An 18,656-nucleotide genomic window follows, 5' to 3' on the forward strand; every position below is an offset into this window, starting at 1 on the left:
TTATTAGCAGTCTCAGAGCTGTTTGGTAATGACGTTGGTTCCAGCGGAGGTGTGCTAACAACATATCCGTTGTCACAAACTACTCAGTTCAGCTCGAGAATCGATGGTGGATTGTGTGCAAAGTGAAAATAAACACCACGGAAACGATTTGCAAACATCCTGTTTTACTTTGGGTCGGCGGGCCGGGATGTTGACGCAGGAAACGCAAAAATGTTAGCGAACTTTTACTGACACAACTCCGAGTCAATTTTAGCATGGACCTTTTCAGGCTTTGTGTTCTAAAGTTACTCGGAGTAGACGTTGAACTCTGTCGTTTATCCACACCGTGTTTTCAAGAGCGATCACAGCGCTTCAGGCGTTCTCCTTCGTCTTCTTACGCCTTCGAGGAATAAACCTGCAGCGCCACACCAGGCCTGGCATAGGTACTACATCGTTTTCAGTCGTTTCCTGCGTATATATTTATTTATTTATTTATTTTAAATACAACTTCGTGTAAACGCGTTTTTTCTCGTGCGGTTTATCGCAATAAATGCCAGAAATTATTGTGATAAAACTTTTAGCCCATATCGCCCATCCCTAGCCGTGACTTTCTACTGTTCATATTTGTGAGTGCACTTCTTTGACACCTGGGTGGGGTGTGTGTGTGTGTGTGTGTGTGTGTGTGTGTGTGTGTGTGTGTGTGTGTGTGTGTGTGTGTGTGTGTGTGTCACTGTGGGTTGTAGCCACAACACTATTTAATGACATTCACCTGTGCGCCTCGGATGGCTTGGCGTGGTGGGGTGAGCGTCGGAGGTCATTGTGATAAAGAATAAAGTAAATAAAAAAAGAACCTCGAAGCAAGACTGGAATTATTTTTTATTGTTTAACACACTGCAGCTTATTTATTTTATTGATCGCCAGTTAGCCGCAATACGTGCTTTTATTTTGTAAAAGTGTGTTGCTGTACATATATATATATATATATATATATATATATATATATATATATATATATATATATATATATATATATATATATATATATATATATTAAAAAGATTACTGTTGAGAACTGCATCCATAGGGACTAATGGTAAGAGTACCAGTATTGATACAGTTGATCACAACACAAACAGTATTAAAAGAGCAGCGTATCTGACAGGGGTCTCAGTATCCTCAAACCTGCTTCACAGGTGCAAACCTAAACGTTGCATGTTCAACTCAAAGTTACGCCCTTGCACCAGCGAACTCGGAAACTCGGTCCCACGTCCAAAATTCGGAACCACCCCTTTAGATGGCCTTTAAACTCGTGTCGATGCGACGCGAGACTCTTGCACGGAATTGATATGCAACAGCCCCATCTTCCTCGCCATCTCCGAGTTGCATAACACCTCCAGATGACACGAAAAGAGATGGAGACGACCAAGTGATGAATGCATGAGTCACTGTGTACGGAGGCGTGCAGCCAACTGTGGCATGCAAGGCAGCAGCTCGGCTCCTCTCTGCCAAACACTGGGAGGGGACAGACTGCACACAGACTACAGCTCACGATCAGCGGAGGTGTAGTAGCCATGACAGCCTCACACGCTGGCCGGCATCACCCTCCACCACCGACACGTCCGCATCTCCCACCGGTACGCTGGAGACAGTCGACTCAACGCCCCTGCGCCGCCCCACTTTCCTGTAGCGCCGCTTTCGGACGCCGGCGTCCCGCTGCGAGCATCGACCCGCTGCCGGGCTGCAGCAAGTAGCCGCGTCCGCCGGGCGGGCATGTGATCGCACACGGCCAGCGCCGTTTTCGTGGCGCGCACCCCGGTCCGCAGTTGAGTGAGTCAAAGTCTGCGCAATGGAGAGGTCGGAGAGCGACGAGCAAGTGCCCTACTCTTGCGGGGCGGAGGAGAAGGACTACGATCTGGGGCATCTGCCTCCGCTTCTGGAAGATGAGGTGAGTGGCGGCGGGTTCGTAGAGACGGGATGGGAAGGGAAGGGAAGGGTGTCACCGATTGGATCACATTATTACATAATAAGCCACTGGGGATGTCGTCTTACGTTCTTGGTCGCCACGTCTTGGTTTGAAAGAGTAGGAGTAGGAGAAGTATCCTAAAACTATATATGTGTGTGTGTGTGTGTGTGTGTGTGTGTGTGTGTGTGTGTGTGTGTGTGTGTGTGTGTGTGTGTGAACAGATTATTATTATTAACATATTATCTATTAAAATATGTTTGCCTGTCTCTGTGTGGACAGACGACAGACATTTCTGACACCCATTTTGCTTTAAAAATGCTATATTTGGTCCTGCGTACAAGTTTTGGGTGTGTCTGAATGCTAATCAGTCCAAATATTATATTGAACCACTGTTGGGAGAGTTGTTCAGTTTGTTTCTTTCTTTATTTTATTTCTTTGAACTTGAAGCTTGAATCCAAATATGAATAAAAACCCAGTATTGTGTGTATACCACCTCTTTCTAAAAAGAAATCTGCTGTTATGAGTTTCAGCAACCCCTCCCCTCTTCATACATGTCTGAGAAAAGTGATGGAGCATGGTGGAAAGTGTTAGGATTGTTGATTAACCATCCTGGATCTTCTATGTACTGTGCCGCTCCTTCTCTGCGACCCAGACAGGAAGCACCCTGCCACCTTCAGCAGACTAAACTTATGTAGGACAGCGTGTTAACTGTAACTCGAAGGGGATGGTGGGGACTTCAAGCCTCCCTCTGCACTGTTCTCCCGGGAAGCTTTCTATTTATGGGGCCAGTGCGGCTGCTTGAGGTGGCATTTTTCTGCTCTGGAATCGTGCCGGATGCTGCAATGCTCTTCCCAATATATGCTTTGTTAACAGTTTGCTGCAACACCCTGCACCCAATAGGGACAACAAGTAGAGGAGAAGAACACAGGTCTTCTCTATGCAAACTGCACTATGCAGTTGGCTGGTGTGGGGCTTTGTATCCACCTGGCTATTAAAAAGAGAGAAAAAGAAAATAAACAACAACAACAGCAGTGTGAGTAGTGAACTGCAGTGAATTTGCTTAACAAAAGAAAACAACCTGTGCTGTTCATCTAAGTGTGCAATGAGCAGTTTAAATAACGTAAAACCAGCTTCTTAAGTTACCTCTTGACACTGAACAACACGTTGTCTTATTGCTAGTTGTTCGTACTCGGAGCAGCGATGATGCCACAGTGGTCTTTTAAAACTGCCTTTTAACAGCAATGTTAACTTTAACAAAGCTGTTTAAATGCCGTCTTGTCTTGCAGAGTGAGTCAATCACACTTTCTTGCAACTCTTTTCGAGTTTTCGCCTGTGAGTTAACAATGTAGTAAATGTAGTAAAGCACTCTTGAGCTTCTGTGGACTAACCGAGGCATATGACATTTTAGAATAATTGATTCTTCTAGTGTGGAAGTGTATTCAGCTAAATTGGCTGAGTATGACTACTGGCAACTCTGAGAAAAAGACTTCTTCAATGCGAATGAAGGTCTCGCATTCAGATTGTTGTGCCCCAGCTATGCATCAGAAGATGTTTCACTACAACTCGCTTTCAGAACAGCAAAGTGTGTTTGAGCCACCCAAATTGACCCTTTTTCGTGATTAAATTAGATTTTTGAATTAATGGTACAACTGATTCAGAGTGATAGTTCTGACAGTTTACAAGGCTTCCTGACGAAATTTTGCTTCGGGCCACAGCTCAGCTGTCACCATCAACACTTGTAGAGGCAATTAAAATAGGTCTCTATTAAGGGGGTGTCTGCACTAGTGGATAAGTGACAGTTGTGTCTTTGTGATGCCCTACACTCCTGCTTTTTCAGCCTCCTATCTGACTGAAAGGGCAGCTTTTATGCTCACTTGCAGCCAGAACAGAAGCCTGTGTAATTGTCAGACGTGTGCGTCATGCAGCGGATTGGAATCTCTGAGATCACCGGGTTCACCAAAATAAATGGAGCCAGTTGGTAATGATAGTGGATCGCAGATGATTTAATGTGTGGTGTCACTTTACGGTATCGAAAACACAGACTCTGTGTAAATGCACGTCGTGTCAAAAAGCTCTCTGAACCGTTGGAAATAAAGTTGAACTCTGGGTTTTCCAGAGTTTTTTGTGTATAAAAAGCCGTACACGTGTCCGGATGTGTTTGCAGGACCCATGGGAGTGAGACAAGTGCGACCTCGTGATTATCCAGTGGATATCAATGTAAACATTTGAGAGGCTTAAACCAATTTAAAACAGAGTTCAAAGGCAAAATTCACATTTAAAGTCAAGGGAAAAATCCATCCCTTGGCTCCATCCATCCCGGTAGCACCCATTACAGCAGCACTGTAGACAAATGCATGCATTTGGTTTTGAAACAGCATCATGAGATTTTTAATTAGGTCAGTTACTACATGCATTGTATAGGTGTTTTGAAGTGCTAAGTGTCTTTAAAAGCAGGTCTGGAGCAGGTTTGTGTGTGTGTGTGTGTTTGTCCTTTGACGCCAACATTCCTCTGTCTGTTTTGTTCACAACCCTTGAGGTCCGCATCGCTGTGTCCACACACAAAGCCTTCAATTAAAAGCAAGTTATAGATTTCTTTCCCTACGCCGCATTTCATTTGTTGCAGGCGAGAAGTGGGCTGCACCCTGGACAAGTCACCAGCCCAGCACCGGGCTTACACACTTACAGACCGGACACAGTCAGACGCACACTCACACATTCACACTTCTGGGTCTGCATGTTTTTGGGAGGAAGCCAGAATTGACGACTGAGCGGGAGGATACACCAGCACGAGTTGGGACTTCTGTAATGCCCTGAGCTGAGCATACACCACCTTTCCGGCTTTGCATGAGGCATTCTAATTATCCACCAAAATGAATAAGTGATCATTAAAAAAACAAACAAAAAAAAACACTCAAGTGCCATCTTTTTACATTAATGTTCCTCTGCTCCTTCCTGTTATGATTCCAAAATGTAATTGAATGGAAGTTGTTGATGGCAAAGTCTCGTTCAGCAAATGTTTTAAACATTTTTAATCAACTCCCAGTCATTTCATTGTATCAGCACCGAGTGGAGATAGAACACTACTTTGAAGTTGGTAGAAGGTGACATTTCTAAGCAAGAGCAAATAGAGTTCCACTCTAGCTGACCACTTAAGTATTTAAAATGTTACATTTCCTGTTTGCATGTGGGATTCAGGCTGTTCTTAGTGTTTTTCAAGCTGCCAGTCTACTACTGGGATCTCCCACTGCCGCATGCATCCCTGTTTCACGGGGAATGGTCAAAAAAAAAGAGAAAATAGCCAGCGTTGTGATGAGGAAAATGCCTTGTCGATGTCACAGGTCGGACTGATTGGAGAGCGGAGATTTGCGACCAACACTTGCGTAATAGCTTCTTTGAACGCACAGCGTGTGTGCACTTACACACACAGTCACTGGCCACTTTTATTAGTTACCTGGTCCCAGCAAGCAAGGTTTGCAGAATAATTCATTGGCCTCTTTAGTGACGCCATTATGATGGCGGCACGCAAACCTGCGGGGGCTACGTCACTCTGTATTGAACGCCCCCCCGGAAACGATGCCAAAACGCAGCTTGGCACTGCCCTGTCGCACTTTTACCACCGATGAGGGCCAATCGGTCTGATCTGAACTGCCTGCCTGTCCACAGGAGAACGTCTCGCTGGCCGACATCCTCTCGCTACGGGACAGCTGCCTGTCGGAGGAGGAGGTGTGGGCGGTGTGCGCAGAGTGCGTCCAGGCACTACAGAGCATCAGACCCTCCCACTTGTTCCACACACTGTGCATTACGCCGGACACTCTGGCCTTCAACGCGCATGGGAATGTGTGCTTCATGGAGCAGCTGAGTGGTGAGTCCACAACGCAGACAGACTTTCTTTCACATAAATGATAAGCGTACAGACGTTTTAATATTTAATGGGGTTGTTTAGAATTTTGGACCTAGGTCCTCATTTCTTAGCTTGTCCAGAGTGCTGTGTATCAGCGGGGGCCGTTTCAATCCAGTCGTTCTGGATTAGAGGAGGTGTTGATAGAATAATGTAAAAACACAAATAAAACCGCCTTTGCATCTCATTGCATTTCGAGGAAAAAAAAGTGTCTCAGCAGCGACGTAGTTATACTTCTTTTTGTTGGTATCAGGCTGTGGTAGCAGCGGACTGATATTGCCCAGACTACTGACTCTTTCGTTTACCTGCATGTTTTTGTCGCTGCTTTTGAAGCAGACTAGAACTGGAGCACGGTTACATTCTGCCGCTCCAGAGAAACTAGCCCAGGACAGGGCAATCTTTTTGACCGGTGGGCGCAGATGGATGGAGTGTTTAGTGACCCATCTCATAGGAGACAAAAATATTTCATGGGACATGAATGTCGACTGAAAATGAACAAAAGCATTACAGCACAATATTTTTCTTTGAAGCCCCACAGTCTTTAGCTCCTTATTGAAATGGCTCTTAAAAAAATGGATGAAATACAGCTGTTTTATTACTTGCTTACTAATAACATCATTTCCTCAAGTTCAGCGGGCCGGATTAAAAAAGCTTAATGAGCCACATTTGGCCCCAGGCTGTTGTTTGCCCATGAAAATACTCAATGTAACGCGGTCATTGCGATACAAGGGTAGTTTTATTTCTAACATAATTCCATCGACACAGACGTTTACATCCATAGTCTTGCGTCATAATTTATTCACCTCAGGTGCACACTGGAGTAGGTAAGATTGATTTCATTGGCTGGCTAGGCACTTACGCTAGCCTAGCACCAGCTAACTCTGCTAAATTAGGACTGGTGTGTTGAAATGGTGTCGACTAGAACACTTGGAAATGAGGGAACATGTCCACAATTTTCAACCACCCCTTTAAAAATGCCCTGTATTACCGTCATTTCTGGACTATAAAGCGCACCTGAATATAAGCCGCAGCAGCTAAATTTAGAGGGGAAAACAAATGTGTACATCAACAAGCCGCACTGGACTATAACCCGTATAGTATTCCCGAGCCCACCCAGAAAAAGCTTTGCAGGAGGGTTTGAACGTCACATCGGCAGCAGTTCAAATCAGATGGCGGCAGAGAAAAGACACATTTTTCACTTTCGTATTCCGTTGCTCTGATCTGTATCTGTTCTATTCCTTTCTCATCGCTACTGGCGTGTCAGTGGGTCTCCCAGACGGCACCGAGGTCTACAGGTCTTCAATACGACGTGTTTATCAGGAACCTCCTTAACAGCATTCATCCTTCCCCATAACTCTTTCACTTCTGCCTGCCTTCCTGTTATTTACCGTTGGCCGTCTTATCGCTTGCGTGGTCCTTTTTTTTTTTTTTTTTGCACAAACTTGCACACCGGCTCTTGCACATTCACTGGCCTGGCAGCAGACATCAGGAATTGATAAGCATTAATTAGATCAGCAGCGATAGAGTTGCTGGTGGAAGCGTTGTTTGCAACGTCTTTGTTCGCCTGCCGGCATTCAGGCTCTCTCTCTCTCTCTCTCTCTCTCTCTCTCTCTCTCTCTCTCTCTCTCTCTCCCTCTCTCTCTCTCTCTCTCTCTCACACACACACACAGAGTTTAATCTTTACATGCTTTTGCTCAGAGGAATATTACAAGAATATTTGATCAATATTTAGAACATTATCATTGACAATAACCGAAAGTCTTCATCCTTGAAATGAAGGATTTTTATGTTCGCAATGATAATATTGTGGAATGTATATTTACATTTCCAGGTTACTTCATGAATGTTTGCAAGTCACAATTCACGCAAACATAAAGTTATTCTTAGAATAACTGAATTAGTTGAATGTCATTTAATACGCTTTTTTTCTCAGTAATGTTTCAAACATTGCACCCAAGACAACTTCTTGTTTTGGGCCGCTGTATGAAACTTTGAAATCACTCCACTCAACAGGTCACAGTCGCTCTATCTCATATCTCATTATTTCACAGTGGGGCAAATGTGCAGAGGAGATTTTTGGTTGCGTATTTGAGTTTGTAGGGAGGAACACCTGTGCCATTCACCTCCAGCAGCTGACATCTCTCCCCGCCCCAGGTCTCAAAACAACACACACTGATATTTAAATGGAATGCACCCACTCATGTGACTATAGGGACTATGACAATTGGCAAAATAGCCAAAATGTTAAAGTATCCCTTTTGACAATACCTTTTTATTTTGTGATGACGAGTCTGTAACCTGCCTGCCAGTGAACTCCACGGAAATGAGAAAAGTGTCATCTCTGGAAATGAGCCCTCTGTGATGTCACAACGTGTGTTGTGAGCTCGCTGACGGACCATCATTTTCAGCGAGAAGTGAAAATAGGAGGAAGCTAGTAGATTAGTGATGACTGCTTCTGGAGATTTATACATCTTTTGCATGTGATTCATGGTGCAAAGCTACTACACTGCTTTTAGGAATGAAAACTAAAGATGGACAAATGTGCTTGATAATGGTTTCAAGGAACCTTACGCAAACTATCTGCAGTCGGTCATATGTCAGCGCACCGCCCCCTCCTCTCTGTGAGTGGCCCTGCAACAGAGTGACCTTGAGGGCCGGCCTGATAAATCTCAGTCAGGATTGCTGTTGCAACATCAATTCATCAATGCGGTTCTTTTCAGCTAATTAAATGCGCCGGCCGCCGCACACAGTGTTGTTCACTGCACGGCAGCGGAATGTTCACATGAGGATGGCGGTGCGGCGAGGCTAATTTCTCTTGAAAGGCTGCTGTAAATCTGATTAGTTTGCTGGGGAAGAGTGTTGACTCAGCTCGTGCGACCTGTTGGATGCCAGATAACGTCCGTGACTCACTCAGCCTTTCATTTCATTTCTTACTTCTCCTCCGTGGCTATTTCGGGGGGTTTCAATGCCTCGGCCTCCTTCTCCAGCTAACCTCTTGTGCTTGTTGATTTGAACTACTGACCTCCTCGAGGCGTGAGGGAGGCTGAAAGGGGAGGCATTTAAAAGTGGAGAGAAAAGGACATGAAAGGGGTGAAAAGAAGACACATCTGGCGAGAAGAACCTCAACAAAATAAAGGAATATGGATTCAAGGGAAATTTGTTTTACCTCAAAGAATGGTGCAAGGAGGGAAAGCCTTTGCAGGGGTTCACCCTTGGCTCTCTCCACACGGTTTCACTTTCTGGTCGTCAGTCAATTTGTTGCATATCCCCTCCCCCCCTGTCCCGTCCCATGAGGGAGAAAAATGAACGTGGCAATACGAGGTTGGGGATGAAAAATAAGAAATGGGATCCATCAAGGAAGGAAAAGATGAGGTTCTATCCAAACTAACACAAAGCGAGGGGACGATGGGTCATTGGGGTTCATGGCCCTGCGTCCTCCTCATCCTTCTTTTTTGCCCTCCGACTTCTGCCACAACCTGTTTTTTGTTGTTGTTGTTTTTTTTTGTTTGTTTTGTTTTTGTTTGTTCCTCGTCCAGCGGGGGGAGCTCTTGCTCGTCCCGGATGTCTCAGCGAAGTCGACGTGCCATCCTCATTCTGGCCCATCATCAGCGGTGGCCTATTTTAGCACCACTTCAACTTCAAGATCTGCAGATAGAAGCACCTGCTTTCGTGCTGCGATACCTTCCTCACGTGCAACAGGGCACAGAGAGATAAAGGATGGTGGCAGCTTGATTCAGCCAGCAGGACCAGGTGTTCTGCTTCACATCCTGTTATGCCAGTATGGAAGCGGAGCCGCCGCCAGCCGAGTCAAGTGACACGCAGTGCTTGCTTTCCTTTTGATTTTACTTTGTGCCTTTCAGAGATCATAAATGACGCGGATAACTGTTGTTTTCTCTGCTTTAGATGACCCAGAAGGCTCCTTTGTTCCGCCCGAGTTTGACAGCACAGGCAGCACATTTGAGGTGAGAACTGGCGATCCACTTCGAAGACACGAATCAGGTCACAGTTCCTCAGTGCACCACACAAAGAACTCGGTAATGTTTACCGCTGAGACGCTTCATAATTATGCATCAAAGATTAGCCAAAGCTGACATTTTTTTTCCCAGCTTTCATTAGTTCTTCTTAATGAAAAAAAAAAGAAAAAAAAATGCAAGGCAAAGTGACTCTGGATTTAGGGTTATATTCAGCATAATGTACTGTAGGCAACGTTAGCATTCATTTGGAGAAATCCAAACTTAAAAAAAAAAAAAAAAAAAAAAAGTTTTTTGCCCCTTTAAGTATTTCATTTTTGTGCCTTGGATTTGCTTCGATGAGATAAAGACAACATTTATTTTTTTTTAACCTCCCAGTTAAAACGTGTCATGCTCACTCTGCTGCCCACTGCTCTGCTGGGATGGGTCAAATGCGGAGGACCGATTTCTCATCCTTTGGGATGTGTCAATCAGTGGGACGTTGCGAGATTGACTGTCACAAGTAATAGCTAGCTAGCGTAGCTTACCCGGGAGTGAACGCAGTTACCTAAAACTATTATTTTGGTGACCACTTGCTGTCACGGCAGCCGTGAACTGTTGTGCAGTTTGTTTCGACGGGCTGAATCGTGCCATGTCAGTGACAATAAATATGATGTCATTCTACATTGGATTGCAAGTCGAGCAGAAAATTGGTGTGCCGCTATTTAGCCGTCTCCCTTTCCCTCAGCTTAGACAGACGTCGGAAATGCTGAACACATATTGAGCCAAGTCAGGCTCCTGTGTTGCTGCAGTATTTGAGACGGTAGTGAATTGAACCTGCACACTTCTCAGCCAGTTCTCCAGTTAAGCCGAAACCAAGCAACTTCTGAAGTTAGTTGGTCATGATAGAGAAACGTGGTTAAGCTGTCGGCTTAAAACACCCTTTAAGTTTAGCAGCCAAAAAGTTTACATTTAAGCTTTATTAACATTTAGGACCTAATAATTAGTTTTTTTGGGGGGGTTTTCAGAAAAAGTTACTCTGTGCTTGCTTCTCGTTGGTTCTTTTTATCTCAGACATATAGTCGATTTTTAAGGTTTTTATTTACCTGACATGTTTTGGCGTATTATTCCGCCTTTATCAGTGATGTTGCCGTGTGACTCGTCTCATCAGCTGATGGTTCTTGATGGCGTGACCCACTTGTCAGATTTGACAGGTGAGTCATGCCCACCACATGACCGATCGCTGCAATAGAGAAAACGGCACTATGGACTGGGAGAAGGCCGGAGTCCTCCGCACCCAAGAAAACAAACATCAGCGCTGGGTCAGGGAGGCCATAGAGGTCAGGACGCGGGGCCTGCGGACCATCGACAGGGACGAGGGAGCATTCATGCTCTCGCCCACCATGAGCAGCATACTGGAGGGCGCGAACGGACAGACGGGTTCACGCCTTCAAGAAACGTCAGCCAATAAGACGAGTCACACACCAACATCATGTAACACTCTGATGAAGGCGGGGGGACCAATGAGAAGTAATCGCAAGAACAGAGAGAGAGAATTTAATTCAGTCATTAATTCTGTGCTTTCCTAAAACTTCTCTGGGTGTTTTTTTTCTCTCTCTTAAATTGTTGTCTCAGCCATCGCTAAGTAAATTTGGACAAATTAATTTAAGTTTCTAAAAGTTCACAAAGCTGCAAATCTACTTACTTGAAATTTACATTTCTAGCATTCAGCTGCTGAACAATGACCAATCTGAATATATCCACTGTCAGCGGGACTTTATCCTGTGTTTCACACTTGTGGTTGTTGTGCTTTATTTTAGTTTAGCTAACTTAAGATGCCTTCAAGAAACAAAACAAACAAAATTCAACATTTTAAGTACACGATGCAAGCCGCCCCCTTTTTCTGTAATCTAATATTGTACCGTAAATAATATATATTATATTAAAAATAAATGACAATGTATATGTGCACAGGTAGGTACAACAATACATACATGTACCATCACATAGACCTAAACATAAGCTATCCCCTTCCCGTGTTGTTGGTTCACATTCATTAATAAACATGAAGATCAATTATTGAACTGCTTCAAGCATTCTTTAGCATTATTTTGGAGAGCCTGTGCTATAAAGCAGCCAATAGTGCATTGTTCTGGGTTAATCCAGTCTGATCTAGGTCTGACTACCTAAATTTGAGCTTTCTACTTTAAAGCTAATTGGAAGTAAGGAGAAAACATTTCTGATGCAAACATTTGTCTTTGTCTCTCAGTCTTTTTCTCAGGCTTGTTTTGCTAAAGGCGGATAGTTAACGCACGCCCTCTAAAGAAAGAGTAAAACAAACCAGGATGAGAGGCCTTCAGTGTTTTTCTTTCTTCTATTTTGGTTGACCCGCTCTGGGATCCGCCTCGCACGCGCTCGCCGCATAAGTACAGGCAGAGTCAGTTGTTTCATAAGTGGTGGTTTGGCGCAATGCGCGAGTCCCAGAAGTGTGCGGTTCGAAAAACCACTGCTGACCGTTATTCCACAGGGACAAAGCAAAGCAAAGCAAAGCAAAGCAACAAAAAAAAAAAGCTCAAACGCAGATTCGACATGAGAGGGAATTCTCTCTGGTCATTTTAACAACACTGCACTCTGCACTCTCCCTCGCTGCATCAAGCGCCTCCAGACGGCTGTGTGTTGTGCTCTTGTCTCCCCCCAACCCCTCACCCCTTACCCCTCCCCCTCCCCGTGCCGCGCAGGGCCACGTGTTCTCTCTGGGCTCCACGCTCTCCGCCGCGCTGAGCTTCGTCACTGAGCCGGAGCTGGGGGTCGAGCTGGGAGAGGAACTGCAGAAGCTGCTGGAACAGATGCAAGAGGAGAAGCCGGAGGACAGGCCGCTTCTGCAGGTGGCTGAGCAACCCCTGTTATTGTCTCTTTTTTTTTTTTTTTTTTACATACACTTTGACCACTGCAGAAAAAAAAAAAATCATAAAGAGCGCTTCTGGTCTCAAGCGCTACAAAGCAGCTGCGGAAAAATGAAACATCCCCCTGGAACTGTTTAGATAAAGGGATGGAAGTGCCTTGGGCACTGCACAGCCATTGAAAGAGGTGCAAATGAATTTACACTTTACTCACAATCAAAAGGGAGATGAAAAACGATGACAAAACATTTTTACGTTAAAAAAAAATATATATATATATTTACAGATGACACAGTTATGAAATGCCTGCACGGGGTTCTCTTCAAGTCCAACCGCATGCGGGTCAGGTGAAGTGGCAACTCCTAAATCGGCCCTCGGTGATAATGTGTGCGTATCACAGGGCTCCTCTCTCAGCCCTGTGATGAACTCGCAACTTGTCCAGGGTTTAACTTGTGATAACCGGGACCGGCACGATCGAACATGGTTGTGAGGAATAATGTGCAGCAGGACACGTTGGGTTAATAAATACTGGCCATCAATCATTGCCTGCACAGAGCGGCTTGAAGATGACTTCACCAGCGGAGCTATGAAGAGACTTCACAAGAGGTCGTTGTGCTGAGAGCAATTGTGAACGTAGCGTTCACCAAGTATTTACTCTCTCATCTCCTCTCTGCTGAACAAGTGCTCTTCAGCACCATCAAGTGTAAATTATGTGCCATTACTGGTGTATTTGCAAGAACGAGTGCCACACTCCTTTACACAACTATCAATCCCTTTTCCAGCATTTTCATCCTTTCCTGGGAATTGAACCTGTGACCCTTTAAAAAAAAAAAACTGTGACGCACTATGACTGAAACAGAAGTCTTTTTAATATCAATATTAAGCTGTAACAATATAAAGCCATTATTCATTCATCTTCTATACCCGCTTATTCCTATTCAGGGTCACAGGGGTCTGCTGGAGCCTATCCCAGCTGTCTTAGGGCGAAGGCAGGGAGACACCCTGGACAAGTCGCCAGTTCATCGCAGGGCCACATAGAGACAACCAACCATTCATACTCACATGCACACCTACGGACAATTTAGAGTGTTCAATTGACCTCACATGCATGTTTTTGGAGTGCGGGAGGAAGCCGGAGAACCCGGAGAGAACCCACGCAGACACAGGGAGAACATGCAAACTCCACACAGAAAGGTCCCAGGTCTGGGCCCCGTAATCGAACCCACGACCTTCTTGCTGTGAGGCGGCAGCGCGAACCACTGCGCCACCGTGTAGACCTGATCCTTTACATCCTTTAAGTTCTTATGTTAATTTCAGCATTTGAAATTGTTTCGAATAGCAAACATCCCAGCTGTTCGAGCTAAATGTGAAGTCAAAACAAGCCTACAGTTAACAGTGCACCATAATCAGCAGTCGAAGGTCAGTTTGACAGATAACATGATGATATACTTTTGTCAGTGGAACGCATCCAACAGTACTTAAAATGAAAATGCACGAGTGATAAATTGGCGGCCATCGGTACGCAACCAACGGGGAAACAGTTTTTCTTCTCTCTATTCAAAACAAATATGCAGGGAACGTTCTTAATATATAGAATATTTAATTTGTCCATTCTGTTTTGCCTCTGACAATGTTGTTTTTCAAATGTGCTGCGAAAATGACTTCGCCTTTACCAAACTAATCATCGTGGAAGTATCACAATTCAGATGTGCACTGTCTCACACACCTATGTTTTTATATACAAATATGAAATGTGTGAAATCCCAAACAGCACATCCTGTCTGTGGCCCAGTCCAGGCTGTCTGCCACCTCCTCTGCAGCCGTGTGCCGGAGACTGTCCTCGGTGGGCCGACGGGTGCTCTCCATTGAGTCGGTCTGCACCTTCCAAGGTGCATTTTTTTTTCTTTCGCCTTTTTAGTTTACGTGTGTTTCTGTTTGATGTCAGACGTTTTTTTCCCTCCACAGACGGACCGGAAGGCTCGTGGGAAGCGAGGTGGCAGCATCCCAAACCTCGATGTCCGCTCAGCAGACTGAGCTCAGAAGACAATTGCAAAGACCTGCATTTGGACAGTTCTTTCACTGGCAACGGTCTGTCCAGGCAGCAGGTATCCATCAAGAATCCCATCAAATTCGCTTTGGTTGAGACAAAAAAGACCGGGCGTAATTTTTGTCCAATAACATCATGCAGGTGTGCCGGGGTTGGGATTTGTCCCTGTGGGCCGAGGACCTGGAGAGTAGTGACGGAGACATCATGATCCTAGCAGACGACTTGGACTGCAGGTCCTACAACAACTCCCCAGTGAAGAGAAGACCCCAGCAGAGGCTCAACAGGGGGAGGGGGCCCCTGAACCGCTCGTGCTCCGTTCCAGACTCAAACAACCCGCCTTGCTTTCTGCTTCCGACCCACGGGGACATCAGCGTGCCCGTGTCCGACCTCACTGAGATTGGAGCTGAGGGACCCCCGTGGGGCGACAGACCTCAGAGGCTCAACCGGGGAAAATCTTGCGAGTCCTACCCACACCGCCGCTCCGAGGAGGCCGCGGGGTCACCGGACAACCAGATGGAAAGGTCGACGATGTTTTTCTGCCTTGAGGAGCGTGAGGTTCAGGGGAACCGGACGCTCCAGGATTCCACTTCCGTTTCCTGCCAGGAGGCGGAGCAGGGCTCACCCACACACCGCGGCCTCGACGTTCCTAATAACCACATGACCAAAAGCATGTTGTGCCTAAATGAAGAATCTCAGGATGAGGTGAGTCTTTGTAACGTGATTCCAGGGATATGTTTTTTTTTTTGGTTGTTCCTTTTCGCAGATTGTTCCTGGCAGTGGCGTCTGGTGCTGGTATGTAGGGAGAGTTTCCACTGAAAGGTCTTTCGGTTGATGGGAAGGAATGTGAGTTTAGAAAAGCAACTGTTGCCAGTTGATCTGAAGAAATCCCTTCATGGTGCTGGTGCAATAAGTTTATTTGCATCGGTTTGGTATATTTGATCAAACATTATAAAGGGAGATCATATTATTCCTAATTCATGTTCATTTGTCGGTCTTTACGCATTTCATTACTTTTGGTACTTGCATGAAAATTACGAGCATACATTTTTTCTTTTTTACACCTTTTTTTTTTTTTTTTTTGGTACAGTACTGGAAAACTATCTGGACCAGAGTTATAATAGTTTTGGATATTTCCATTTGGTTTAGTTTTATTTCGTTTTGACTTATTTCCCTACAATTGAGTTAGTTTTAATTAATCTTTAGCGTGGGTTTGCTAGTTGTCATTAGTTTTTATATTTCAGAGAAGCTTAGTGTAGTTTTTATTAGTTTTAGTTACAGTTTTAGTTGTTTCATACTTTGGGTTATTTGTCTGGCGCAAGATTCAAAAAGGTCAGAGTGACTATTGTACGATAAAACTCAACAAGAGACAGAGGTTTAAAAAAAAAACGATAATTAAAGTCAGTTAATTATAACTGACTTTATATTTTTGGGTGAACTACGACATCAAGGGATACATACAAAGTGCATTACTGATGAACACTTTGTGTGGCACTGTGAGACACATCTGGTCAAACCCAAAAAAAAAAAAATCAAAAATAGCCAGCAAAGCCTTTTCCATCTTAGCTCCAAAAAGGTGAGTCACTCTTGCAGCACCGGGGCATTTGAATTTTGGTTCGATTAAAGCGCAGAACCTTTTAAAGGCAATTGAGTCACACAGTCGTGTCGACATCCCAGTCTCAATAAACATGTTCACCACTGCATCTTCCCGCTTGTGGTGTTCCCGTGTATTAACTGACCGTCAGCTTGGTCGTCGGTGAAAGCTGTCCATTGCAGGTGTCTCCTTCCCCGTGCTACCTAGGCCGACATGTTGCTTCTCTTTTGGAGGGCGGCGGCAGGGGAGGGGACCGACAGAGGCGAGCTTCTTTAGGTACTCAAGATTAACCGCCTTGTGTTAGCTTCTTAGATGGAAGTTTGTTAGGTTTTTCCCCTCTAGAAGCAAGTCACATATTTTGTCTTTTTCCACAACAACACATTTGCTTTTATCACTCTCCTCGTCCTATTCGAACAAGTCCCATATCGGACTTATATCGGAAACTGCGTGGTTCATTAACCTACTGCTATGAAAGAGGGTTGACGCCACAGAACACGAGTTGCATTTAGCTGCTTCTGCGCAAAACTAAAACTAAAATTTCCCTTGGCAAATATTCATTTGACAGAGACGAAAACGCAGGGTGTTGGTTTGGTTCCTTTAGCTAATATCCTGCTACCAAAGCGCGTGTTGGTTTAATGAAGAAGAGGAGACAAGTAAAATCTTAATAAGTTTTAGTGAAAAGGAGAACAAGACATTTGGTACAGAGATCTGATGGAGAGATCTCTGGAGTGGAGTCCTGGCCGTCGCCGGAGTCAGACTGACTGACTCCTTTCTCCCAAGAAAGAAAGAATAGTACAAAGACAAACAAGCTGACTCCTGATTTGAATGTCTTCTCAAGCGTCGTCCTTTGATTGGCTGTCCATTCTTCTCCCTTCAGTTCCTGGGTGTTACTGTCGTTGTTTGTGAATCAGGAAGCAGGTCCTTATTTGGCCGTGAGCCAAATGGTCCGTCCTTCCTTCCGGTGTGACCTGTTGAAACCATTTTGCAGCAAGACAAGCTCAGGTCACAAGTTCCCATCCCTGTGACTGGATGGGTCACAAACTTTATGTGGGTGGCAAAGGCAGTTCCTTTAGCTGACCACTCTCTGGTCACCCAGGGTCACTGTTAATGAGACTTAATGAGTTACACAGTCTTTGGTCACAAGGTTTTCAACACCCCCAGGGCACTGGTCATGATCAGCAAATATACACCAAAGCACTACATACATTCAATCCATTTATACATTCAACTCAATATAATAATTCCAACATATAAATGTAATGTTACCGATATAATAACACAATATGCTATGATGCATGATGTTAAATGTCTGATTCCAACAAGGGAAATATGACTTCAATTTAAGTTCGTTTTAGTAAGTTTTCTAAACACACATAACAGTTTTTATCTATTTCAGTTAACGAAACAGTTTTTTCAATTTTCGTTATTTCGTTCGTTTTCGTTAACGATTATAACCCTGATCTGGACACCTTTAAAATTTTACTCAAGCCCAATTATTGTCAATAAATATTTGCCAGAGATTTTTTTTTTTTTTTTTCAAAAGGTTTGGCTGCATCAGAGGCACACAAACAAATGGAAATGATTTTTGTTCTTTATTGTGAAGAAGACAAAATAAGAAAAGTAAATTCTTGTATTCTTATCCTGGGGTACGCTGGATGTGTGAAAGGATGCGGGTGACTTGTGCCGGACGGAACAGTGCACGTGCAGTATGTGGACAAATGTTGGCGATTGCGCTAAAATAAACTGCACTTGGGAACCTGAGACTGATTCTTAGGGGAATACAGTGCATCATAAATGCCTGAGGTGTTTTTCCACCACTGTAGACAATTGGGCTGCAAGTTGATTCAAACTGTTGCAAGTAAAAACAATGTTTGTCAGCCCCATTAAAGACATGTTGCTCACTTATACTTAAAGGTTCAGAGTGTAAAATGTGCCATGGTTTATTGGTAAAAGCTTATTTAAAGGTCACCTATTATACAATTTAATGTCTGGCTCCTCCAGAGCAGCAACGCACAATTTTCCGCGCTGAAAGCTTTTTAGATCTGTGTATCTCGCGGCTTGTTTCCTCGTATTTACGTCCCATGTTTGTGTCCCGTGTTTGTGTCCCTCGAAAACGCTCAGTTTCACTTCACTCCACTCCCGGCCTTGCCGGTGTACGCCCTCGCCCCGCCCACTCCGCTGTGATTGGTCACACTCAGGCACAGGCACAATTTAAACACTTACCGTCGTGAAGGCTTCACTCTTTAGCAGCTGTTTACCTGCTAATCCAGCTTCATACGGACCCAGCGCGGGCTGAGTTACGGCCGCAAGGCGGTCCGAAGGTCCCTG

The 18,656-nt window shown here is 44.6% G+C and overlaps 1 protein-coding gene across 1 annotated transcript in view; it reads left to right on the plus strand.

Annotated features, from left to right (window-relative positions):
• Positions 1–1,471: 1,471 nt before the first annotated feature.
• The window catches only part of kndc1 (kinase non-catalytic C-lobe domain containing 1), a 48,889-nt gene continuing 31,704 nt past the window's right edge, over positions 1,472–18,656 (plus strand). The window contains exons 1-7 of the mRNA XM_076050078.1: positions 1,472–1,924; positions 5,606–5,804; positions 9,744–9,802; positions 12,529–12,675; positions 14,462–14,579; positions 14,656–14,795; positions 14,879–15,439. Coding sequence (XP_075906193.1) covers positions 1,826–1,924; positions 5,606–5,804; positions 9,744–9,802; positions 12,529–12,675; positions 14,462–14,579; positions 14,656–14,795; positions 14,879–15,439 — 1,323 coding nt within the window. The 5' untranslated portion in view covers positions 1,472–1,825. The remainder of the gene's footprint in view (positions 1,925–5,605; positions 5,805–9,743; positions 9,803–12,528; positions 12,676–14,461; positions 14,580–14,655; positions 14,796–14,878; positions 15,440–18,656) is intronic.

This window comes from Nelusetta ayraudi, unplaced genomic scaffold (assembly GCF_046127955.1).
Source record: "Nelusetta ayraudi isolate G7.1 ecotype Tasmania unplaced genomic scaffold, CSIRO-AGI_Nayr_v1 ptg000122l, whole genome shotgun sequence".
Taxonomy (NCBI): domain Eukaryota; kingdom Metazoa; phylum Chordata; class Actinopteri; order Tetraodontiformes; family Monacanthidae; genus Nelusetta; species Nelusetta ayraudi.